The sequence below is a fragment of the Cebus imitator genome, unplaced genomic scaffold (genome assembly GCF_001604975.1).
Source record: "Cebus imitator isolate Cc_AM_T3 unplaced genomic scaffold, Cebus_imitator-1.0 Scaffold439, whole genome shotgun sequence".
Classification (NCBI taxonomy): domain Eukaryota; kingdom Metazoa; phylum Chordata; class Mammalia; order Primates; family Cebidae; genus Cebus; species Cebus imitator.
Genome location: NW_016107754.1, coordinates 683,608 through 710,020, shown reverse-complemented (window position 1 = coordinate 710,020; position 26,413 = coordinate 683,608). Strand labels below are relative to the sequence as shown.

General features: G+C 38.1%; 1 protein-coding gene across 1 annotated transcript; it reads left to right on the top strand.

The window, feature by feature from the left end:
- The first annotated feature begins 3,237 nt into the window (after window positions 1-3,237).
- Window positions 3,238-16,064, top strand: CUNH3orf85 (chromosome unknown C3orf85 homolog). Its single transcript, XM_037732025.1, has 4 exons — window positions 3,238-3,316; window positions 3,414-3,466; window positions 14,088-14,221; window positions 15,648-16,064. Exons 2-4 carry the CDS (start codon window positions 3,418-3,420, stop codon window positions 15,735-15,737), a joined length of 273 nt encoding a protein of 90 aa, XP_037587953.1. The 5' UTR covers window positions 3,238-3,316; window positions 3,414-3,417; the 3' UTR covers window positions 15,738-16,064.
- The last annotated feature ends 10,349 nt before the right edge of the window (window positions 16,065-26,413 follow it).

The following is a 26,413-nucleotide window of genomic DNA, read 5'->3' as shown; positions in this document are numbered from 1 at the left end:
ACACTCCTTGGACAAGTTATGAAAACTCTCATTTACTCATCTGTAAAATAAAGATAATATTGTCTCCATAGAATTGCTGTATTAAATGAGACAATGTATGTAAAATTCATGGAATAGCTGTTATTATTTTATACTTGCACTATCTAACCCATCCAAAATAACTGACTAATGATCCACTGAGAGAAGTAAGGTAAGAGAGATAGGAAGCAAAGCCCCTCTCCCATTCCTCCTCCAGACAAACTTCATTTTAGGTCTATAAGTTGAAAAATGATAAAAGTGGAGAAAAGAAAGATAAATTTCTCTTTTGGTTCTATAATCTTCCAGCTTAAAAAACAAAAGTATTTGTTCTCACTCATAATTGGGAGCTGAACAATGAGAACACATGGACACAGGGAGGGGAACACACACACCAGGGCCTGTGGGTGGGTGGGGGGCAAAGGGAGGGAGTGCATTAGGACAAGTGCCTAATAATCCATGTGGGGCTTAAAACCTAAATGATGGGTTGATGGGTACAGCAAACCACCATGACACATGTATACCTATGTAACAAACCTGCATGTTCTGCACATGTATCCCAGAAGTTAAAGTAAAAATTAAAAAAAGAAAAGAAAAGAAAAATAAGAAGTACTTTCCATGATTTTCTTGATATTCTTCTAGTCTATCATACAACTAAAAATGTATACCTCTTTACAAAGAAAAAATAATGGAGACTTAAGGAATTGTGGCAACAGCTATTGCATCTCCAAAATCTTCTATAGGTGGACACGTGGCCTAAGAGTTTGCAGTGTGTGTTTCTAGCTAGCTGTCTTCTAAAACATTTCATTTATCAGTAAATAGAGACATAACTCCCAGGTAGGGAGCTTCAGGTTTCTAAACACCCTCTACAATTTAAAGATCGTTATCAACAAAGTTGTTTTCTACCACTTTTATAGATCCATACCAGCTCATTACAGATTGCATAATCTTAATGAAACTGGCACACAGGCATAATTTGTCATTAAGAACAAATTGTATGATGATGAACTGAGTCAATTAATCAAGCCACTGAAAAGGGCAATTGTTTGAAAAATGAAAGTAGTGTTCTGGTTGTATTGATTATGCACTTTTGTTGGAAACAAACACATTTTACAATACAGTAAAACATTCCTTGATTTTAATTAAACTTTTTTTTTAGATGGAATCTCATTCTGTTGCCCAGACTGGAGTGCAGTGGCACGATCTCAGCTCACTGCAAACTCTGACTCCTGGGTTCAACCTATTCTTCAGCCTCAGCCTCCCAAGGAGCTGGAACTACCTACAGGCATGTGCCACTGCGTCCGGCTAATTTTTGTATTTTTAATAGAAGGTGTCATCATGTGGGCCAAACTGGTCTTGGACACCTGACCTCTGGTGATCTGCCTGCCTCGGCCCCTCAAAAAGTGCTGAGATACTTGTAAGAAATAATACAGAGAGATCATGTGTGTCCTTTACCAAGTTTCTCCCAAAGGTAACATGTTGCAAAACTATAGTACAATATTACAATAAGAATATTGACATTGATAAAATCTACTGGTTTCATGCAGACTTCCCCAGTTTTACATGTACAGTCATCCCTTCATATCCTCAAATTCCACATCCACTGATTCAACCAACTGTGAATCATAAATATTTGGGGAAAGAAAACCAATACAAAATAACAATAGAATAATAAAAAAAATCTAAAAATCAAAGCAGTACAACTATTCATATAGTGTATGCATTGTATTTGTTACTATAAATAGCCTGAAGATGAAGTATACAGGAAGATGTACATAGCTTATATGAAATTACTACATCTTTTTATATCAGGGACTTAAGCATCAGTGGATCTTGGTATTCTGAGGGTCCTGGAATCAATTTCCTGCAGCTACTGAGAGATGACTGTGTGTGCTATGTATATTTGGTTCCATTTAATTTTATCATGTGTGTGTTCACATATTCACCACCACAGTTAAGATAAAGAACAGTTTCATCACCACAAGGATTCCTCATATGGCCATTTTATAAGCCACACCCACCTCCCTTTTCATCCACTAATCTATTTTGGCAACCACAAATCTATTCTTAATCTCTGTAAGTTCATCATTTTCAAGGAAATATATAAGTAGAATTATACAATATGTAACCATTTGAAATTTGCTGTTTTCACTCATCATAATTCCCTTGAGATTCATCCAAGTTGTATAAATTATTGATAAAAATCAATAATAATATTTTTATTAATAGTTATTAAGAAAATTTTTAAATTTTTTTCAGAAGCACAAAACTTACATAGTACCATTATGTGAAGACCTCAAAGAACTTTGGGAACAAGAATTTATTAACCTTTAAGGCAAACTGTAGCTCAAAGTCATGCTTTGAAGGCAGATCAAGGCAGGTACCAGAAGCCAGGTGATTTGCTGCCAGATTGACTCAGTAACTCAGTAGTTTCTGTCAAAATTGAACTTAGAGGTCAGTTGTTTTTCTAACAATAATAATAATTTTTTTTTTTTTTTGAGACTCGGTCTCACTCTGTCACCCAGGCTGGGCAGTGCAGTGGCGTGATCTCGGCTCATTGAAACCTTCACCTCCCAGATCCAAGAGATTTTCCTGCCTCAGCTTCCCAAGTAGCTAGGATTACAGGCACATGCCACCATGCCCAACTAATTTTTGTATTTTTAATAGAGACAGCGTTTCAGCATGTTGGCCAGGCTGGTCTCAACCTCCTGACAAGTGATCTACCTGCCTCAGCTTCCCAAAGTATTGGGATTACAGGTGTGAGCCACCACACCCAGCCAATAATTATTATTTTTAATAGTTATTATTATTGCTGCTGGTAGAAATCCATGGCATAGCTATATCACATGTTAACATTCAGTTGTTGAATGCTATCCGGCTTGTTTCCAGTCTTTGCCTATTGCTAATAAAGCTGTTATGAACATTCTCATATAGATTTTTTGGGGAACATACGTTTTTATCTCTCTGAAACAAATGCCAGTAGTGCAACTTCTGGGTTGAACAGTAAATACAAGCTTGAATTTTTAAGAAACTACCAAACTGTTTTACAAAGTGACTGGACAATTTTACATTTCCACCAGCAATACATGAGCGATCCGGTTTTCCCACCTTTTTTTTTTTTAACATTACATTAATCTATGTAGATGGTAAAATTAGTAAATAAATAAATGACCCATATAAAAACAGCCTGTAAAAAGTCAGTTCAAAAAGTCCAAAGGGTAAAAAGGCAAGAGGTATATTTAAAAGCCACCTCAGGCAAAGGCCTCTCTCTGACTTGTGTCTCAGCTCACGGGGCTTCCAGGTATGCAACAAATGCTTTATACTTCTGAAAAGTACCTGATATACCCTAAAGCTTTGTTCCAGTTAATATATCTTTTTTTTTTTTTAAAAAAAAACAGGATCATGGCCTATAAAATGCTTCAAGTAGCCCTGTGTTCAACATTGCTTATCGGTAAGAACCTATTTCTTTTTTATCATGTCTTTTACAACCATAAAGTTGATAATGCCTTTTGTCTTTTTAAAGAAATGAACAAACACGTTTTATCTATAGGCCCATTCTATAGCACTGGGGGAACTACACTATTGTAGAATGCTGTGGTTTTGAACATGTTAATGTTAACTCAGTGTGTGTGTGTGCGTGTGTGTGTGTGATCATTTTAATGATCCTAATTATATATTAACACAATACTGTTGCTAAGAACATTGTTTATCCAGTCGACACTCAGGAGTCAGTTGTTCAGTTTCCATGAAGTTGTGTGGTTCTGAGTTAGTTTCTTAATTCTGAGTTCTAATTTGATTGCACTGTGGTCTGAGAGACTGTTATGATTTCAATTCTTTTGCATTTTCTGAGGAGTGATTTACTTCCAATTATGTGATCAATTTTAGAGTAGGAGTGATGTGGGGTTGAGAAGAATGTATATTCTGTGGATTTGCAGTGGAGAGTTCTGTAGATGTCTGTTAGGTCCACGTGGTCCAGATCTGAGTTCAATTCCTGGCTATCCTTATTAATTTTCTGTCTCTGATCTGTCTAACATTGACAGTGGAGTGTTAAAGTCTCCCACTATTATTGTGTGAGAGTCTAAGTTTCTTTGTAGGTCATTAAGAACTTGCTTTATGTACCTGGGTGCTCCTGTATTGGGTACATGTATATATTTAGGATCGTTAGCTCTTCTTGTTGCATTGATCCTTTTACCATTACGTAATGCACTTCTTTATCTCTTTTGACCCGTGTTGGTTTAAAGTCCATTTCATCGGAGACTAGGATTGCAACTCCTGCTTTTTTTTTTGCTCTCCATTTGCTTGATAAATCTTCCTCCATTCCTTTATTTTGAGCCTATTTGTGTCCTTTCACATGAGATGGGTTTCCTGAATACGGCACACCAATGGGTCTTGACATTTTATCCAATTTGCCAGTCTGTGTCTTTTGATTGGGACATTTAGTCCATTTACATTTAAGGTTAATATTGTTATGTGTGAATTTGATCCTGCCATTTTGATGCTAGTTCGTTGTTTTGCTCATTAGTTGACATATTTTCTTCATTGTGTCAATAGTCTTTACCATTTGGTACATTTTTGGAGTGGCTGGTACTGGTTTTCCTTTCCTTGTTTAGTGCTTCTTTCAGGAGCTCTTGTAAGGCAGGCCTGATGGTGATGAATCTCTGAGCAATTGCTTGTCCATAAAGGATTTTATTTCTCCTTTGCTTATGCAGCTTAGTTTGGCTAGCTATGAAATTCTAGGTTGAAAGTTCTTTTCTTTAAGGATATTGAATATTGGCCCCCATTCTCTTCTGGCTTGCAGGGTTTCTGCTGAGAGAGCCACTGTGAGTCTGACGGGCTTCCCTTTGTGGGTAACCCGACCTTTCTCTCTGGCTGCCTTTAGCATTTTTTCCTTCATTTTAACCCTGGTGAATCTGATGATTATGTGCCTTGGGGTTGCTCTTCTTGAGGAGTATCTTTGTGATGTTCTCTATATTTCCTGGACTTGAATATTGGCCTGCCTTGCTAGTTTGGGGAAGTTCTCCTGGATAATATCCTGAAGAGTATTTTCCACCTTGGATTCATTCTCTCCATCACATTCAGGTACACCTATCAAATGTAGATTAGGTCTTTTCACATAATCCCATATTTCTTGGAAGCTTTGTTCATTTCTTTTCACTCTTTTCTGTCTATTCTTGCCTTCTCGTTTTATTTCACTGAGTTGATCTTCAATCTCTGATATCCTTTCTTCTGCTTGTTCTATTTGGCTATTGAAACTTGTGTATGCTTTGCAAAGTTCTCATGCTATGTTTTTCAGTTCCATCAAGTGGTTTATATTCTTCTCTAAGCTGTTTATTCTTGTTAGCATCTCATCTAACCTTTTTTCTAGGTTCTTAGTTTCTTTGCATTGGGTTAGCACATGTTCTTTTAGCTCTGAGAAGTTTGTTATTGCCCACCTTCTGAAGCCTGTTTCTGTAAATTCATCAGATTTATTCTCCATCCATCTTTGATCCCTAGCTGGTGAGGCCTTGTGCTCCCTTGCAGGAGGAGAGGCATTCTGCCTTTCGGTGTTTTCATCCTTTTTGTTCTGGACTCTTCCCATCTTAATGGCTTTATCTACCTGTGGCCTTTGTAGTTGGTGACTTTTGGATGGGGTCTCTGAATGGACGTCCTTTTTGTTGATGTTGAAGCTATTTCTTTCTGCTTCTTAGTTTTCCTTCTAACAGTCAGGTCCCTCTGCAGGACCACTGGAGGTCCACTCCAGACCCTGCTCTCCTGGGGATCTCCTGTGGGGGCTGCAGAACAGCAAGGGTTGCCACTGGTTTCTTCCTTTGCTATCCTCATCCCTTAAGGTACCTGCCAGATGTTGGCCTGGGCTCTCCTTTATGAGGTGTCTCTTTGGGTATATGGGGGTCAAGGAGTTGCTTGAGGAGACAGTCTGTTTGTTATAGGAGCTCAAATGCTGTGTTGGGAACTCCATTGTTCTGTGCAGAGCTGCTGGGCAGGTACCTTTAAGTCTGCTGCAGCTGAACTCATAACCACCTATTTTCCCAGGTGTTCTGTCTTAGGAAGGTTGGCTTTATTTATAAGTTCTTGTCGTGCTGCTGCTGCCTTTTTTCATAGATGCCCTGCCCCCGCACAGAGTCGTCTAGTCACAGTCTGCCAGCAGAGGTGTTGCTGAGCCGCCACAGGCTCTGCACAGCTGCTGTGTGAACTGCCTCGGTAGTGGCAGACTGCCTGGGTAGTGGGAGATGCCCTTCCCCTAGCTGAGCTGGATCATCCTGAGTCCAGCTGCACTTGCTGCGAAACTCTCAATCCAGAGTGTTTGAGATTGCTTGTTTCGTGGGGGTGGTACCTGCACAGCCAGACTGCCTAGCTCCCTGTCTCAACCCCCTCCCTTTCAGTTGGATAGACGGCTCTGCCTCCCAGGCATTCCAGGCGCCACTGGAAACAGCCGCCCAGACTTGTGTGAGTTTCTGTGCTGACCCGACACCAGCTAAAACCCCCGTGCTAAAAACTCATGGCGTTTTCAGCCTGGGAATCTCCTGGTCTGTGGGCAGTGAAAACTTGTTTGGAAATGTGGTGAGCACTCACCCTCCGCGCTGTTCTCGCTGGGAACTGCACTCCAGAGCTGTTCCTATTCAGCCATCTTGGATCCTCCCCCGTTTACTTTTCAAAGTACTCAATGTGTCAGCAATTGTAATGCCAGTAAAGTGGAAGTTCCTGAGTTAAAAAGTCACTTAGAAAGCATCCAGTTAGACCTTTGTTTTTTTGTTTGTTTTGTTTTCGTGTGTTGAGACAGTTGCTCTCTGTCACCCAGGCTGGAATGCAATGTTGCAATCACTGCAACCTCAACTCCCCAGGTTTGAGCAATTCTCCTACCTCAGCCTCCTTAGTAGGGACTACAGGTGTGTGCCACCACACCCGGCTAATTTTTATGTTTTTAGTAGAGATAGGGTTTCACCATATTGACCAGGCTGGTCTTGAACTCCTAACTTCAGGTGATCCACCCACCTAGGTCTCCCAAAGTGCTGGGATTACAGGCATGCACCATGTCAGGCCCCTGTTAGACCTCTGAACAGCACACTTGGATATGAAAGCCAATCCACATTTCAGCACCTGTCTCCATTTTTTCCAATTTCCTTTCATCCTCTTTGCCTTCTGTTGTGTTACTTCCTTTATCTGTCCTGTGGCTTTTCACCTTTTGTCGTTTGTAAACCCTCTTCATTTTTCTCTCTTTCCTTGAAATTTTTTTGTTCTTGATTTCTCTCTCCATCTCTTGCCTTCTGTTCTCTGCTTTTTCTTCTTCACATTTTTCTCTCATAACCCAAATTGTTTCTCTTCCATTATCTGTCTCTGTCTCTCCTTTTCTCACCAATTTTTATCCAAATTCAAACAAAGTAAGAGAATACATTCTACTAACCATAACTCTTCTGTCTTCTACCACACAGTTTTGGATCAGTGACCAAAGGTAAGGGGGAAAGAAAGAATTTTGTGCCATTGTGCACAAAAATTAATTACTTGGTGGGGCACGGTGGTTCACGCCTATAATCCTAGCACTTTGAGAGGCCGAGGTGGGTGAATCATGAGGTCAGGAGTTCAAGACCAGCCTGACCAACATGGATAAACCCCGTCTCTACTAAAAATATAAAATTTGCCAGGCATGGTGGCGCATGTCTGTAATCCCAGCTACTCAGGGGGCTGAGGCATGAGAATCACTTGAACCCAAGAGGCAGATGTTGTAGAGAACTGAGACCATGTGCCACTGCACTTCGGCCTGGGCAACAAAGCAAGACTCTGCTCAAAAAAAAAAAAAAATTACTTACTTAACACAGAGAATATTTAAGTTTTAGAAAATATGAATCTAAATATGAGTATTTTAGTCTCTCACAAAATCATAAAATTTATCCTACATTTACAGAAATCTTTGAAATTTTTACACCATTACCAAGACATTTATATATCCTTTTCTCTAGATCCTCTTTCGTACTTTATTCCTAGTGACCATTTATACCTTATTTCAGTACTTAATTTGTGTGTGTTGCTAATTTTTTTGGCAGTGATTTCATCTTTTCTAAAAAATAAATATTTTAAAGGCAAGAACTGAGACTCAGCAGTCCAATAAAAATAGTAAACAAGAAATATTATCTACTTATACTAAGTGTGAAGTGCTTTATTTTCACCATCCCATACACCCATACATGAATATCATTGAACTTAAGGCAAGTCTGTAGTGCTTACTCTCCATCTCTAGTACTAGGTATCAGGTAATACCATGGATATCAGTATTACCTAGACTCTAAGGAAATGGCCAGTAGTAGGCCTATTCTGTGGATCTGCCCAGATATTTTATGTCTTATGACCCCACTGAATCTCATTGCATTTATTTGAAAAACATACAGACATTGAAGGCTACATGTGGGAAATAATTCACAGTTGTGCCATTCTGGGATTGACAAGCTCCTACCAGAGTACCCTGTACTGAGTTTTTTTTCCCTCCTTTTTTAGTGAGGCTTCGAGACAACAGACTATTGGGTTCTCTAAGCTACTCTTTCTTCACCTCTCTCTAACAAATAGCACCCTTCATCTTTGTCCTGGTTTTGATCAAGTTGGGAAATAAAGAAATATGATTATGGAAGCCAATCAATTTCCTTTATTCCTGAGAAGGGCTAATTTGGACAACGTAGCTTAGAATAAGTACATAAAGGACCTGATGACTGGACCCCTAAATTTGTCGAATTTATAACCAATTGCAAGTTGCAGAACCAGAACAGAAAGCATGTCCTAGGAGGGCAGTTTACTCTCAAGAGAAGAAGAAAGAGCTGAGCTGGACACAGCCAAGTTATACTTCTTGGATTTACAAATTAACTGAGGCACTGACCCTTCCCAGGAGCAGAGCACACAAAGGCCGAGGAGGGTCCTGAGATTATTCTAAATGAGCTTCCTCTATAGCAGAGAAAACAGAAATCTGCCACCAGACTCTGCCCTTTAATTCTGTATCATATTTTACCTTAGGCTTTCTGATCTTTTTTATATATAGGTTTCTTCCACACGTATCATTTCAAGGTTACATGTATAGTATTTAGAACATTGTCTTTTCCCCAACCACTGTGTTGAAAGTTTTTTTCAGCTTTCCAGGGGTGCTAGTAACATAGAGAGTCTTTCATTTCTAATGATGCAGCTTTTGTTATTCTCATACTGCTCATTAGCCTATGGTAGGCACTCCCCCCTTTGTTCATAATGTGAGTACATTTTTATCTGTTTTGCTGTAATTATTGGGTAAGTCTACTTTAACCTTTCTTTCACTTATTTCTGACTGTCACAGTGCTAAATTTTTCAATAAGTTCCTTGAAAGTACTAGGAACCTGGGGAGAAATGCCAGATATAGTATGCACCTAAAGTAAAATAAAATAAAATAAAGAAAGTAGTAGGAAACTTGCCCACTTAGCTTATTCTCTGTGTTTTCAATAACACGATACCACGCATAGAAAGTAGTTTTTGGTTAATGACCTATTTGTTATTAATACATTCCAGATCAAAATATTAGATCTGGAAGAGATCTTAGTGGTTGCATAATCCAGATTTGTTTCACTGACCAAAAAATGGAAGTGCAGGAATAAGAAGTGGCCAATGACCCAGCTGGTTACTGATAAGGCCAAGAGAAGACTCTGGGTCTCTGATCCTTTTAGGCTTGTGTAAGGAGAGCTGTGATCCCAAATAGCGTTTGCTTTATTCTCTGAAGTGTTTGCCTTGTTTCTACTGTACAGAATTTTCTGCAGAGGATATTCGAGAAATATGTAGACAAAATATTTACAGATCCTATTAAAGTTGACTATGATGTGGGGTGAAAAAAGGGGCGTGTGTAGGGAGTTATAAAGAAAGAGAGAAAGATATTTTTCATAGCTGATGATCATAAAGTTTAAGAAAGGCATTAACCTGGTTGATACTGCCTACATTTAAAAAAAAACACACTCATTTAAAAATCAACAAAGCGATAAAAGTCAGGGTTCCTTTTTCAAGACCCAGCAATATTAAATAGGTTCACAAATGCAAACCCTGGTCTTGCTCTCACTAACTTTCAAGGTTGATCAGGCAGAATGAAAAAGGGAGGAGAAACTTCTCAAGCAGAGAGGATAATAGCCTGCCCTTCTATATTACTTGCATTTTTATTTCCAGCCCTGCCACTGACTTACTATATGACCTTGAGTAAGTCATTTCAGCTCTGCGTGTCAATTTTCTCAATTTGTAAAGTAGGATAATAAATACTACTTTCTGTGTCTCTCATGGGTGATGTTATCATCACCATCGATTAAGATTTATTGGATGCCTGTTGGGCTTATAATGCTGAGGTAAGTGGTTTGTCCTAGGGAGGAGAAGGAGATTGTATCGGTAAAACATTTTCCAGGAGCAAAAAGGTAAAAGACTTACAAAAGACAGAATTGTTAGAGCTTAAAATAGCCATGGTGTATATTTTAAAGCATACTTCTCTGCCAAGATTTATGTAATAGCATTTTTTTTTTCTTAGTGATCATATAATGCACCAGGATGACTATGGTACAAAATTCTGGTTTTACTTTTAAAGCATTTACTTTTAAATCAATTAACACTATCTTAAGCAATTACCACAGATTCACTACATAGCTATAAATTATATCCTAAGCATCACTTAGAGCTATTTATTGTTTATTGATGGAATTGGATCTATTTTGCATACCCACTAATTTTGTTTTGAAAAAAACACTGATTTATTAACAGAATAATAACACATAAAATATGTAACACTGTAACTAACACCTTTTCTTCAAAGAGAATGATGAGAAATCTGAAAAGTGACCCATTAGGGCATTTCATCTAAAAGCAAAAAATCAAAGCTGGTTAGTTCACACTGGTCAGCCCAAATGAACGTGGGTTCCTTCCTCCCATCTTCCTCAAATCAATCCTGTCTTCCCACCCCACATTCACCAGATTCAGGCCCTCCTTATCTCTCATCTGGACTATTGAATAGACTCTGATCTCATGTCCCTTGCTCTTCTCTTCCTTTTACTATCTGTCCTTACACAACTGACAAAAGGGTCTTTCAGAGTAAATCTGTGAATGAATAAACAAAATGTGGTATATATACATATATATTAAATACATAAGTTGTATTCAGTTTTAAAAAGGAATGAAATACTGATGGCACAATGTGGAAGAACTTTGATGACATTATGCTATGTGAAATAAGCCAGATATAGTGTATGATTCCACTTACATGTAGTGCCTAGAACAGGCAAATTCATAGGAAAAGAATGTAGAATAGTAGTTACCAGCAGTTGGGTAGGGGTTGATGGGGAGTTGTTTAAAGAGTAAGAGTTTCTGTTTGTGACAATGAAATAGTCCTGGAGATGGATAGTGGTGCTGGTTACAAAACATTGTAAATATACCTAATACCACTGAATTGTACACTCAAAGCTGGTTCAAATGGCATGTTTTATGTTACGTATTTTTTACCACAATACAAACAATGTTTTTAAAAAGTACATCTGGTCCTTCCTATCATTTTCTTATTCAGAAATGATCATTAATTATTTAAAGTGAAGTCCAAACTCCCTGCTATAAAAGTTAAAATCATTCAGAATCAAGCTCCAACTTACTTTTCCAATGTTCTCTCTGACCACATCTACACTACAACCCTACCTTTCAATCGTTTTGGCAAAGCGAAAGTCACCAACCCTGAATCTTCCTTTGCTCCTCCATTCCTTACTCTCCGGTCTCCTTCAGCCTGGAATATATGTGCCTTGCTTCCAATTCCTTCATCCTCATTGTTGAGACGTAACATATCTTTGAAGCCCAATTCAAAATGAATTTCTCTGTGAGGTCTCCATGACATTTTATCAAAAGTAATTGCTCCAACTATGGATGGTCTGATCACAACATGTCTTCTGATAATTATATATGAACTCTGACTATAATGTGAATGATTTAATGGCAAGGGTTATTTGTTGTCTATCTTTGCATGCAGTAGTGATTAGCAAGAGTTATTTTTGTTTATCTTTCCATGCGGTGATGATAAAGCAGGGACTAGGGTGAGGGAAGTGGAGAACTTATGGCACAAAATTTATATAACCCTGAAAGTGAGTTTCTTGTATTTTGTGCCCTATCCTAGGTGTCTCACTTGCCTCAACTTAGTCCCAGCTCCTGTGATTAGCAATTTACCTTGACATCAGTAAGTACATATAATGCATTCTATAAGTTATCTACTACTGCATAACTAATTTTTCCAAAACTTAACAACTTAAAACAACTAACATTATTGCAGCTGCAGGGTCATGAATTTGGGAGTAGCTTAGCTCAGTGGTTGTGGCTCTGGATTTTTTATGATGATGCGGTAAAGATGTCAGTGGGGGCTGCAGTCATCTGAAGGCTTGACTGGAGCAAAAACATCAGGTTCCCAGGTGGCTCACTTACCTGGCTGTTGGTGGGAGGCATCATTCCCTTGTCATGTGATCTTCTCCCTCAGGGCTGCTTGAGTGCCCTCACAACATGGCAGCTGACGTTTCTCAGAGCAAGTGGTCCAAAAGAGGGGCAAGGCAGAAGCTGTAATGTCCTTTATGTCCTAGCCACAAAAATTGCACATAGTCATTCCACAGTATCCTATGGTTACTTAGGTCAACCCTATTAAATGAAAGAGGGGACTACTACACAAGAATATGAATAGCAGGAGGTAGTAATCTTTGGGAGCCACCTTAAAAGATGGTTTCCACAGATATGCTTGTTGGATTATGCTAAACTGGATTAGCTAGCAGCAGAACGGTATTACTTCTGGGATCTGTCACCAATATCTTCTAAGTTTAAATGTTAACTAATATTATTATTTTTTATATAAAACTCTTCTATCTAGCCACTTCTGACTATTGTTTTGAGATAGTAAAACACATCATTTCTCTGGCTTAAATTTTAAAAAAATGTTTCCCCTTCTCCCATCCAGCTGAATCTAATTTTTCTTTCAAGGAGCAGGTGAAACAACTTCCTTGACCGTGAAAACGTCTACTTGTACCTCAGTGTCTTAGTGCTCAATAACAACACCTTCTCCTAAATTCCTTTAGTGCAATCAAATCCTGTGTTGCCTCAGTTTGTCTTTTATCTTTGACCCTGGATCCCAACTAAACAGAAAACCCTATAGAGGCGAATTTTCATACTGTATAGCTTGCTATAACCCAGATTCATACAGAGGGTTGGCCAATAGAGGACTGCTAATAATTAGGTTAAGTGCCTAATGTAACATTACTCACAATTAGATGTTGTAATAAATGTTTCTTTATCACAATGAACAGATTGTATTGTTGTCCTATCCTATAGGTCAGGAGAAAATGTGCTCTTCCTTTGCATTGATTCAAGTTATAATTCTGAACGCAGTTGTGTTTTACTTGAGAATGAAAACACAACACCGATTGTTAAAATTTCAAGATCTTCAAAAAGTCTGGATTTTTAAAATTATGATTTCTTTTTTTCTTTTTAATCCAGGAGTAGGAAGGAGATGCAAAATACAAGGTGCTTTGATTTGATGATGAATCTATCAGTACCAACAATCTAAACCACAGTGTCAGATTTGGGAGCAGTCTAGTTCAAACAAAAAGATCAGTTCTATTTTGGAGGGCTAGGAAAGCAAGAATAAGATAGTTGTCTGCCTAGTTTGACAGATGGTTTACATCCATTAATTTATCCAGTCCTTACAGCAAGTGTGTGTGTATTATTATACCCCTTAACATGCAAGAAAACTAAAGTGCAAAGATATCAAGCAACTTTCCCAGAAAAGTGATAGGGCTCGAATTTGAATCCAGGTCCCGATGCATATATGGAAGCTCTGAAACCCTGCTGCGATCACCACATAGCACTGGCTTCCCAGATGAACTAAATGCAGGTCAAATTGAGTGGTGAGCATACAGTGGTGACAAAGGGCCAAGGATTAACTGTTTCATTCAGAGCTTAGCTTCTCCAGAGTTTTCTCCTCAGGCCCCCAGCCTACCAAAGACCACAGCGGTGTCTCTTGAAGAGGAAACATTGAGATGTAAACTGTTGCTCTAAAAGATGCTGTGTTCTTGGACTCTAAATTGCAGGAGCGTTGGGAGCACCATTTTTGTTGGAGGACCCTGCAAACCAGTTCCTACGTCTCAAAAGACACGTAAATTTACCTGATTTCTGGGACCCAGATCACAGTTCAAATGTGTGGAAAAACACACTGGCCAATCAGGTATTTGTATTAGAAACAAATGGTCCTTCACCATTTATCTTTTTAAGTAGTCATTGCATTAGCCGACCACTAATTAAACACACCACTAGCCTAGCCCTGATTTTTCCTCGCTAGACACTCTTGAGCTATGTCTGCTTTTTCCTCTCCATGAACTGGTTTTTGCCTCGTAAACTCTGCCTCTTGCTTAAAGACTAAACTCAAATGCCCTGTCCCCTTTGAAGCCTTTCCCTTCTCATGGTGACATTTGTCTTTCCGTCTCTCCATTTTCATGCTGTTTCACATGTGGAGAGCTCTCAAAATGTCAGTTGGAATTACCTGTTTTGTCTACCCAACCTACCTACCTAGACTATAAACGTAGGGTCTGTATCTTATCCTTCAAGGTAAATTCTCAGAAACTAGCAAAATGACTGTTATATAGTCAAAGCTTAATAAATTATTACACGTTTATGTAGATGGAGGAATGGATAGTGGTCAGACTCTAGTTCACTTTCAGTTGTTCAGTAGCTGAATTTCCTCTGTGATAATTATCCAAGGCTTTAATGTTGTTCCTCCATTTGCTTGTCTTTTGTACATTTTCCTATTCATTCGCATTCTCGCTGTAAGAGAAATAAAGAAGAAACTTGCATTGGCCTTTTTTATTCTACGTTTACTTTTCTGATAGAAGATGATGTTAAAACTCCAGGCCAAATGAAATTACTGAATTATCGGAGGACTTCAATTACTCATGATCTCCCTCTTACAATTTAGCAATTTAGGAAACAAAGCTATATAATGAATGAATTAATGAATGAATGGATTCTTTCACTTATTCTTTCTTTCTTTCCACATATATCAGGCTCTAATTATCATCAGGCATGAGGATTGTATAACGTCATCAGAAGTTGAATGTTCTTGTTTTCATGAGCCTTGACCCTGTCCTTACTCTACATGACTGGGTCTTAACAGGTCTACCAGGATCTGCTTGTTTAGCCATTGCTGGTGAAAACCACTAACTGAATAATGCATCTAGTTTTATGGCTGTTTTGTCCAATAGGTATCATTTAGCATTGTTAAAACAAGACATTTGTTTATTTGGTCAATTAAGTAATGAATAGGCTGGTAGACTATGTCTTCTTCATAGAATGTTGACATTTTCAGGTACACTCCTGCCTCTACTTGTAGAAGAGTTTTGTGCCAACTGACAGGCACTATGTAATGTAACAAGACTTTACTACATTAGTTTATACTGTGGCCCCACAAACATTGCAAAAACACTTGAACATTGAAATAAACAGATAATTAAAGGTATGAAAACCAAACTCTATTTGGTACAATTCTTCCATTATATTCTCATCTTTTCGGAATATCTGTATGATAATCAGAATAACTGATGCAAGATGTGTTCTACATACTCAGAGATGATGACTTGTGTTTCCTTTTCTTGCAGGCTCATGAAACGTGGATTGCTTTGAAAACAACAGCACAGTATTATTTGGGTGTGAATACCTTCACTTCTGACATGTCTATTGCCCAGTAAATATGTTTTCCTGGTTAAAGCAGGAGGATGAAGATGGTCGAAGTTGGGATGGCATTGTGCCAAAACCATAGGTTTTCGAGACCTGAGGGTATATCCATGCTGTTTACTACATTATTTATTATGTCTGTCTCAAAGTTGAGAAGAGTAATTATGATTACTCATGTAGACACTTGGAATAAGACATTCTCAATAAAGTTCTCGAAATCAAAACTAAAAAAATAAGGCTGTAGTAATAACACTTACCAAAAAGATGGCATTTATGGGAAAACAAAAGCAAAAACAAACAAACAAAAAAATAGTCTCATTAAACCACTCTGTTCATAGCTTTTACTTTCTATTGCCTCATCTTTGAGAGTTTTCTAGTTCAAAGAAGGGCAGGGAGCTCTCAAATGGAGCTGATTCTCTTCTCTTTTCTTCAGTGCTTGTCACCTTCTTTAGTCAGTCTATTTCAAAACCGTGATTTTGAAATGTTTTCCACCAAAAGCGTACTGCTGAGGACAGTGTAGTACAGCCTTAACCTATATAACAGAGTAGATAGTGGCTAGGAACCAATGGAAGCCATTCATTTGTAAGTGCAAACTTCCTTCAAAGTTTTATAAAAAAAATTTTTGCAAGTTTTGCATTCTGTTCCATAAACTGTTGATTTTTTTTTTTTTTTTTTTTTTTTTGAGACGGAGTTTCACTCGTTACCCAGACTGGAGTGCAATGGCGTGATCTTGGCTCACCGCAACCTCTGCCTCCCGGGTTCAGGCAATTCTCCTGCCTCAGCCTCCTGAGTAGCTGGGATTACAGGCACGCGCCACCATGCCCAGCTAATGTTTTTCTTTTATTTTTAGTAGAGACGGGGTTTCACCATGTTGACCAGGATGGTCTCGATTTCTTGACCTCGTGATCCACCCGCCTCGGCCTCCCAAAGTGCTGGGATTACAGGCTTGAGCCACCGCGCCCCGCCTGATTTTTGTTTTAATATGAAATATTAGTTTTGAGTCGCTGACCAGGCACATTTTATAATCTTTTCAAATAAAACTGAAAAATTGTCCTTAGGGAAAAGTGGACTGCATTTATCCTATAACTTTCCATATATTCATGGATTACCACCTCAGTTTGAGAAGTACTAAGATAACATTACTAATCGCTAAGATTGACCCCCCTCAAAATCACAGGTAAATGGAATTTTTGTCTTCAGAAGTCTATTTCTCTCCATTCTCTATTCTCCATTTTAGTTGTTCTCTGTAACAATTTATTTTGAACTTTTAAGGTAAATGGAAACATTTTCCTAAAACCTAAGTTGATTTTATGTGGTCTTAAAACAATCTTAAGCACTTTTTGAGTGGCAAGTAAATCAGAAAAACCAAATGCCAAAAAACTGTACTAGAAGGACTTTGGCCTCAGCAATTTCTTCTCCAAAACGACACTGACAGCTCCTTGCTATTCCACATTTCCCATCCTATGGCCTAGAGGTGTTTTCAGTGAGAAATTTAAGGCTAATTTATAACTTATTAAGTTGACTGCTATCCATTTCCAATAAATATAAACATAGATTTTTAAATTACATCTGAATGAACAAAACAAAGATGATGAATCATTTGGTTTTGCAGTGGGAAATAAGTTTGAGATTGTACCTAAATATATCTTCAGTGTTTTAACAATAATATACATTTTACTACCACAAAGTTTTATTCTTTAATCATTGAATAAAAAATCAGAGAATGCCTGTGTATTAGTCAGTGTTCTCCAGAGAAACAGAACCAATAGGATGTACAGAGAGAGAGATGCTAATCCAGTTACGATGGAGTTATATCGCACTAAACCCATCACATGCTGAAAATATTGTAAGTCAAAAGTGCATTTAATACACCTAACCTACCCAACCTCATAACTTTGCCTAGCCCACTGATATGGTTTGGCTCTGTGTCCCCACCCAGGTCTCATGTTAAATTGTAATTCCCAGTGTTGGAGGCAGGGCCTGGTGGGAGGTGAGGGTGGTTTCTAATGGTTTAGCACCATTTCCCTAGTGCTGTCTCGTGATAGAGTTCTCACAAGATCTGGTTATTTAAAAGTATGTAGCACCTCCCCTAGCTTTCTCTCTGCTGCCACCATGTGAAGATATGCTTGCTTCCTCTTCGCCCTTCCACTATGATTGTTAAGTTTCCTGAGAACTCCCCAGCCATGCCTCCCGTACAGCCTGTGGAAGTGAGTCAATTAAACCTCTTTCTTTATAAATTATTCAGTCTCAGGTAGTTCTTTATAGCTGTGTGAAAACGTACTAAACATACTTAAAAATACTCAGAACACTTACCTTGGCCTAAAGTTGGGCAAAATCATCTGGCAATACAGTCTACTATCGAGTACTAGTTGTTTATTTTTGTGTTTGTGTGGCTAATTGGGAGACATGGCTGGCTGCTGCTACCCAGCATTAGGAAAGAGTGCTGTACCACATATTGCTAGCTTGGGAAAAGATCTAAATTCAAAATTCAAAGTATGGTTTCTATTGAATGTGTATCACTTTCACACCATAATTAAAAATTCTAAGTTGAACCATAGTAAATAGAGGATTAGCTGTAAAGAGAAAGAGATTTATTTTAGGGATTGGCTCATGTGATTATGGAGGCAGGCAAGTCCAAAATCTTCAGGGTGGGCAGGCAGGCTTTAGACTGGGGAAGAGCCCACACTACATTTAACACCTAAGGCAGACTGTTGGCAGAATTCCCTCTTGATTATAATAGGTCAGTCTTTTGTTTCTTCTAGGACTTCAGCTGATTACATAAGGCTCATCCATATTATACAGGGTAATCTCCTTAACCCAAAGCCAACCAAAAATGTAAATCCTATCCAAAAATACCATCACAGAAGCATTCAGAATAGTATTTGACCATGTTTACATGTCCCATCAGAGGATTACAGACATAAATACCGTGGTGACTCTGAATTCTTCTGAAGCAGATTTTCATTGTGAAGTGTAAAAGGAACTCTGTTCGTTTACCCTCTTCACCTGCTTAATTATAGAGGCTCACTATGTAACTGGAAATGACTGGTAAGGATAATCCTACTAAATCCAGACTCCCCAGAGGCTTCTATCCAAATTTGAGGCTCACCATTCTGACTTCACTCAAGCAATATTCTGCCTAAGCTTTCATGCATTTTCTATGGAACCAATCAACATATATGCTAAGGATCAGGCTGACCCTTTTCATGTCTCTTGCACATCCTACCCTCTAGGCTTCCTGTAATGCCAATTCACATGATTTCACAGTGGACATTCCAATGCTGTATTAGTCCAGGGAAACATTTCCAAGTCTTCTTTTGATTATATGAAAAGGATAGTGCTCATCTTGTTATGTATCCTATTCACCCACTTTTCAAAACCTTCGACTGATTAAAAAAGAGGAATTAACATTTATTGAGATATATATTTTGCTGTATGCTATACTAAACAGGTATACACTTTATTGAATAATCACAACAATCTGATAACAGATCCCATTTTAGGGTGATGAAAATTAAGGCTTAGATAAATTGCCTAGATAGAGCTAACTAAAGGCAGCTCTGTAACAGCAATTAAAAATGTTTAGACTTCTGGCCAGGCACAGCGTCTCATGCCTGTAATCCCAGCACTTTCAGAGGCCAAGGCAGGTGGATTGCTTGAGGCCAGGAGTTCAAGACCAGTATGGCCAACATGGTGAAACCCTGTCTCTGCTAAAAATACAAAAACTGAGCCAGACATGGTGGACTGTGCCTATAACTTGGGTGACTGAGGCATGAGAATCACTTGAACCCAGGAGGTGGAGGTTGCAGTGAGCTGAGAAACCACCACTGCACTCCAGCCTGGGCAACAGAGTGAGACTCTTTCTCAAAAAAAGATGTCTAGATTTCAATCATGGCTTCCCATTGGCTGGCTGTGCAGTCTTATTGACACCTCTCTGTGCTCAGCTTCCTCTTTAGTAATATGGGAATAACTGGATCCACTTACTGTGAGGAGTAAATAAGATCATGTAGAACAGTGCCTGGCATGTAACTAAGCACTCAACAAATGTTAGCTATTACTATTAGCTTTCCTAAGGTCACATAAAAATCTATGCTCTTTCGGTTTTTCACATGTACTCCAGAATTCTGTTACCCGTAACTGAAAGCTCTCCCACACCTGGCCTTTTTAAATTATTTCACCTAATCCCCTCAAATACTCTTTCTACCTTGTATCATTTATTGATTCACTTATGTGCTCATTTAACAAACACGACTGCCATCTTTCCTTGCCCTAGGCATGGTGAAGGTACAAAAAGAACTGAGACACAGTTTCTTCTCTATGGAGCTTCAAATGTAGTAAGGGAGAAAAACATCCACGGCATTTATACAGAGGAAAACTACATCAATTCAAATTCCAAATTTATGTGTGCACAGAGGATAGACAACTTACTCAGCCTGGGGGATTCAGGGAAGGCTTCACTGAGGAGGTGGATTTAGATTTAGGTTTCAAATAATGCAGAAGAGTAACATATGCATATGTAATTATAGCATATGAAATGGCTATAATTACAACTTTTATTTATAGCAGTTTATATTTATAGAACACTTACTTACATTTATCACTATCACAGTAGTATATAATTACACCATTATAATATTGCAGTGCAGTTGGCCTTCCATACCAATTCAACCAACCGTGAATCAAAAATATTTCAAAAAAATCAATAATAAAAAATAACAATAAGACAACTAAAAATAATACAAATTTAAAATTGTACCCTATAACAACTATTTACATAGCATTTCCATTGTATTAGGTATTATAAGTAATCTAGAGATGATTTAAAGTATACAGGGGGCTGTGCATACATTATATGCAAATACTATGCCATTTTATATAAGGATTTTTATATAAAAAGATTTTATAAAAAATTTTATATAAAAAGATTTTATATAAAAAACTTTATATAAAGATTTTATATAAAAAACTTTATATAAAGATTTTATATAAAAAACTTTATATAAAGATTTTATATAAAAAACTTCATATAAAGATTTTATATAAAAAATTTTATATAAAAAGGTTTTATATAAAAATTTTTATATTAAAAGATTTTATATAAAAATCCTTATATAAAATGGCATAGTATTTGCATATAACTATATGCAAAAAATTATATGATAATTTTTATCAAAATATGCAGATTTTGATATCTGTCGGGGCGTCCTGGAACCAACCCTCTGTGAATAGCAAGGAACAGTTTTAAGGTTAGGATTCAATTGAGATTTATATTTGCAACTCCAACAATATTTAAAACAATGTCTGATGTGCAGTAAGTGTTTCATGAATAAATGGGTACTGATGCCTATCAGGAAGTCATAGTCACAAGATTTTGCCCTTACCCTTTTATGTCAGTGATAGGACAAACTAATAGGATGGGATGTAATTTATCCACAGTGCTGTCCAGTGAGTCAATAAAAGAACTAAGAACTCAATAGTATTTTTTCATTTCTGCTGCTTCTGTTTCATCCACACAGCAGTGCCAGTCTCAAAAAATACCCATTTTTTGTTTCAATTGATTATAATTTAAATAGAATAACTAATGGATGAGAACCACTGTACACATAACAAATTAAAAATAAAGGTATTTATTTTCCTGTGTGGATTTTACTTTTTCCATTTACTTTCCTCAGATCGATCTCGAATATCTCAGGCAATTGAGTCAGGCAGAAAATATATACATATCTCACACTGTTATCTTCAATGACAGTGGCAGTCTGAATGAATTTTATTGAAAGTAATTTAGCATTGACTGGTTGAATATACAAACTACCCATCTAAATCAAAGATGGTGCCAGAGTACTTCAAATTAGAGACAAAAAATAAATATTTGGAGATTACATCACAAATTGGAACTATCTTAGAAGGCAGTTCAAATGTAAAAATGAAATAAATTCTTTAAATTTAAAATATTTTACTTCATCCATCAGTGACAAAAGCAGCTGCACTTTCTCTTTCTGTTCTAACAATAGAAAACAAGCTAGTTGCTTTTTAACAGACAAGTTAAGGAAATGTATGCCTTCTTAGGTCCACTCTTTTGCCCCACCAAAAGTATATTTTTGAAGAGGTAATCTTTAATCCAGGAAGGTAACTATATAGAGAAAAAAAGTCGCCTGACCTGTTGTACAGTTGAACTTTTAACTGCCTTTAATGATCAGACAGGAATTCTCTGGCATTTTTCCTGAGAGTTTTAATGTTTAACTTTGGGTTGTGTCCCACTTGGGGAAAGAATATGGAGGGGGTATAGCCTGGTATTCAAGAATGTAGCCTCTGGAGGCAGAAGCCTGTTTAAGCCTGATAAATACCTAAGGTCTGCCACTGTTAAAGTTAGAACTATCCCTGATTATGGTAGCAGTGCTGAGAAAATTCCTACTGGGGACTCAAGTCAACTATATATTTTTTTAATTTTTTAAGTTTTTTTTGTTTTTTTAGAGACAGGGTCTCACCTGTCACCCAGGCTGGAGAGCAGTAGCACGATCATGGCTCACCACAAGTGACAAACTCCTGGGCTCAAGCTATCCTCCCACCTCAGCTTCTGGTGTAGCTGGGACTACAGTCACCTGCCACCACGCTCACTAATTTCTTTTATTTTTATTTTGTAGAGACAATGCCTCACTATGTTGCCCAGGCTAGTCTCAGACTCTTGATTTCAAGTGATTCTCCTGCCTTGGCCTCCCAAAGCCTTGGTATTACAAGCATGAGCCACCACACACACAGCAAGCCATTTTTTTAATCATCTGAATTTCTCTGATTCACATACTACCACAGATTATTTCCTTTTAATGTGCCATAAAATAATTACCCAAATGATGAAACATTTATATTTTAAAATTCAAGGAGCTCTCAGTAGTCAAAAATCCCAAAGCAACAGATTGGTCTTTCTATTGTTGTTTTTCTAAAGAATCTCACACATCATGGCCAGCAGCTACACATTTGTGAGATTTCTATGTTTGAGGTACTACAGTTACTTTGTGCAGGGCCTCAGAGATGAATGAGACTTACCAGTTCCTATTGATAAGGATCTCCAGACGTGCAGTGAAGTGAGGGGCTACTGTCTGCGCACACTATCACAACGTAAAGTGCCACAACAGAAGTCCTGTCCACAAAGCATTCTTGATGGCTGGGTGTCTTGGCTCACTGCAACCTCTGCCTCCCAGGTTCAAGTGATTCTCTTAATCTCAGCTGTCCAAGTAGCTGAGGTTACAGGAACAGGCCACCACACCTGGCTAATTTTTGTATTTTTAGTAGAGACAGAATTTCACCATATCGGCCAGGCTGGTGTCGAAACTGTGGCCTCAAGTGATCTGCCAGCCTCGGCCTCCCAAAGTGCTGAGATTACAGACATGAGCCATCATGCCTGGTCTATACTCACCTTTTTTGAATCATAGTTGACAGCAGGTAACTGTGGATAAGGAGTAACTACGGTAACTCAAGGCAGTAGCTTAGAAAGCTGGCTTATTTGGCATCTTCAAAAAGAGCAACACAAGACAGGGCAAAGGAAAGTGGTTTTAGGCTTCCAAAGGTGGAAACCATGGCAGCATAAATATACGGGAAGACACTAATGGAGTAAGGTTTGTTGATTCCTTTGGACCCCTCTCTGGGCTAACAAGCATTGTCTCTAGTAAAGGAGAATTTATATCCTGTCTTTAAGCAGAAAGGTGGGAAGAAAGAGAGAGAATTCCTCCACTGCTGTTTCTTAATTATCTTTAGCTCAAGCAACAATTTTTATAACAAGGAGGTGTATTTTGGGGTGACATTTCTAAGACACTGCATACCTTGGCTTGTGGCCCCTTCCCATCATCTTCAAAGCCAGCAACACTGCATTTTCTGTCTCTTCCATCACCATCATACTCTCTTTCTCACCCAACTCTTCTCTCTCTGATGAAAGCTGAGAAAAGTTCTCCATTTTATAGGACTTCTGATTAGGGCAAACATCTGAATAATCTAGCATAATTTGCCCATTTTAAACTTAACTTTAATCACATCAGCAAAATCCTTTGCCATATAAGGGAACATATTCACATGTTTCTGGGGTTGGGATGTGGACATCTTTGGGGGCTTGTTATTCTGCCTATCATCCTTAACCTTCCCCTAGTTTCTCTCTATTATGTTGCCATTTTTTAATTTCTTTTTTTCATTTTTATTGAAATAGCGACTCACTCTGTCACCCAGGCTTGAGTCCAGTAGAGCAATCACAGCTCACAGCAGCCTCAGTTAATTTTTTTATATATATTTTGTAGAGACAGAGTCTCTGTGTTGCCCAGGCTGGTCTCAAACTTCTGGCCTACCACCTTGGGCACTCAAAGTCCTGGATTACAGACATGAGCCACTGTGCCTGGCTGCTTAGGAAATTCTCTTGTTTGTTAATTTATAATTTACTTATTATTATGTATTTAGCCCATGAAAAGCCTCCCTTCCACCGCATTTCCCCTGTGCTAGTCTATAATCTTCTTGAGAATCAGAACTTGAGCTATATTGATCACAGTAGCATCCCCAGCCCCTAGAGTGACTGCTGGTAGAAATTATTGTTTAATAAATACATAAGCTAAATTTTTATAAGTGGTATAAGCTTTAGAGAGGAGGCACAGCTTCAGTTGTTTGAAGATAAGAAAGAAAATTATTGGATGACAATCAGGTTTTCCAGCATGTGCAAGAGAGAGCAGGGTCACCACGGAATGATGATACAATGGTGCTTTTGAAGGAGACCAAAGACGTGAGAGGCTGAAAAAAGTGAGTTGGAGGCAAATCACTAACAACTGTTTAGAAATAATAAGAAATACGTAATAAGAAATGTTGAAGGATTTTACATGGAGAAGTAACTTGATTAGCTTTGCATTTTAAAAGACTCTATATCCTGGGTATCATCGTCAAAGAAGATTGCTTGGAGGGAGGCCAAGTGGGAGGCCGGGAAGCGAGTTTTTTGCCTATCTTCCAAGGTTTTAGCTGGTTAATCCGATTAACTAATGAATGCCAAATCATTAATAGAAAATTGCTAATAGAAAATCCATCTATTTATCTAGCTAATGTGTATTATAGTACTTGACACTGCAGATAATATTCTTTCCCCTAGCAAGTGGGGAAGACTTTTGACAACATAATCAAGCAGCCTTTGTAAGAGGTTTTTTTTTTTTTTTAATCTTGAAGGGCAAGTTATATAAAGTCCATTGCTATAATAATTTCTTTAAGAACCAAAAGATTCAGCCGGGCGTGTTGGCTCACAACTGTAATCCCAGAGCTTTGGGAGGCCGAGGCAGGCAGATCATGAGGTCAGGGGTTCAAGACCAGCCTGGCCAACATAGTGAAACCCCATCTCTACTAAAAAAAAATTTTTTTAATGAGCCAGGCATGGGGGCACATGCCTGTAGTCCCAACTACTCTGGAGGCTGAGGCAGGGGAATCGTTTGAACCTGTTAGGTGGAGGTTGCAGTGAGCCAAGATCAGGCCACCGCACTCCAGCCTGGACAAGAGTGATACTTCGTCAAAAGAAAGAAAGAGAAAAAGAAAAAACCCAAAAGATTCAGTTGTGTATGTTCCAGTCTGGCAGCATCATACAAAGTTACATTTGGCAAGATGTTCAAGCAGTCTCTTTTTCCCTTGCTCCAACTTTACAATGGTATAAACAAAACAAAACATTGCCACGTGATGACGGCTTATACTTAAGCAGTAAGAAAGAGCAAAAGACGCCATCAGACTTTCAAATGTGGGTGACATGAGCAATGAGCGTTTTGAAAACAGAAAAGAGAGATGACAGCAGGAAAATCTGATAGACTCTCAAAGTCTAGAGATGACGTGTTTGGTTTTAAACACTGGATTTCATGTTCCATCCTCCCTTCCTCCCATTCCCTATTCAGAAAACATTATGCACAAACACAGACATTGTATTTGGGAAGTTATGGGCTTATTTTCTAACTGAAGATCTTTATGTGAAAAAGACTTTTGTTAATAACATATCAGCATTGGTTCATTAATTGTTACCAACGTATTATACAATGCAAAATGTTAATAGAAGAAACTAGGTTTGTAGGAATAATGTTATATGGGAACTCTGCTCAATTTTCCTGTAAATTTAAAACTGTTCTAAAAAGTAAAGTATTTTTAATGACGGAGATGAAGCACCACTTTGACATTACATACCTATAGCTGTGCCAATATCTGCTTGTCTTCCAAAATGTTTTACTCAGAGATCAAGTGATTATGCACTTGATTTGCCCAGGATGATCCAGTTTATGTCTGTTGTCCAGGCATAATTATTTACTGAGCATCTCTTTGTTCTCAAGTCTTCCATTCCCAGTGATAAATTGCATGGTCACTGTACATAGAAGGGAAAAGAGAAGTAAAATGTTTTTAACATATGTCTTTGACTGTGCCCTTTTTTTTTTAAGAGTCTCATCTCAGCCTCACAATGTTCCTATGAGGACAACTTTGTCTTCCTCCATTTGTAAATGGGAAAACTGAAGCTCAGAAGGGATAGTCATTTACCTGAGACTATATAATTCCTCACTGGCAGGACCAGCCGTTAAACCTTGATCTCTATGGCTCCAAAGCTCATGCTCTTTTTACTATAGTATTTCAATTCTGGAGAAAAGCCAGGTGATCTTTGGACATCTTTCAGGATGCTGTAATTTTTGAAAGAATTCTATAGCAGCTACAC

Bases quoted from the DNA above. Each gene is read 5' to 3' on its own strand.
- CUNH3orf85 (XM_037732025.1), top strand. From the start codon at position 3,418: ATGGCCTATAAAATGCTTCAAGTAGCCCTGTGTTCAACATTGCTTATC. The intron at 3,467-14,087 runs GTAAGAACCTAT...TCTAAATTGCAG, and splicing joins GTGTTCAACATTGCTTATCG to GAGCGTTGGGAGCACCATTT. The intron at 14,222-15,647 runs GTATTTGTATTA...CTTTTCTTGCAG, and splicing joins AAAACACACTGGCCAATCAG to GCTCATGAAACGTGGATTGC.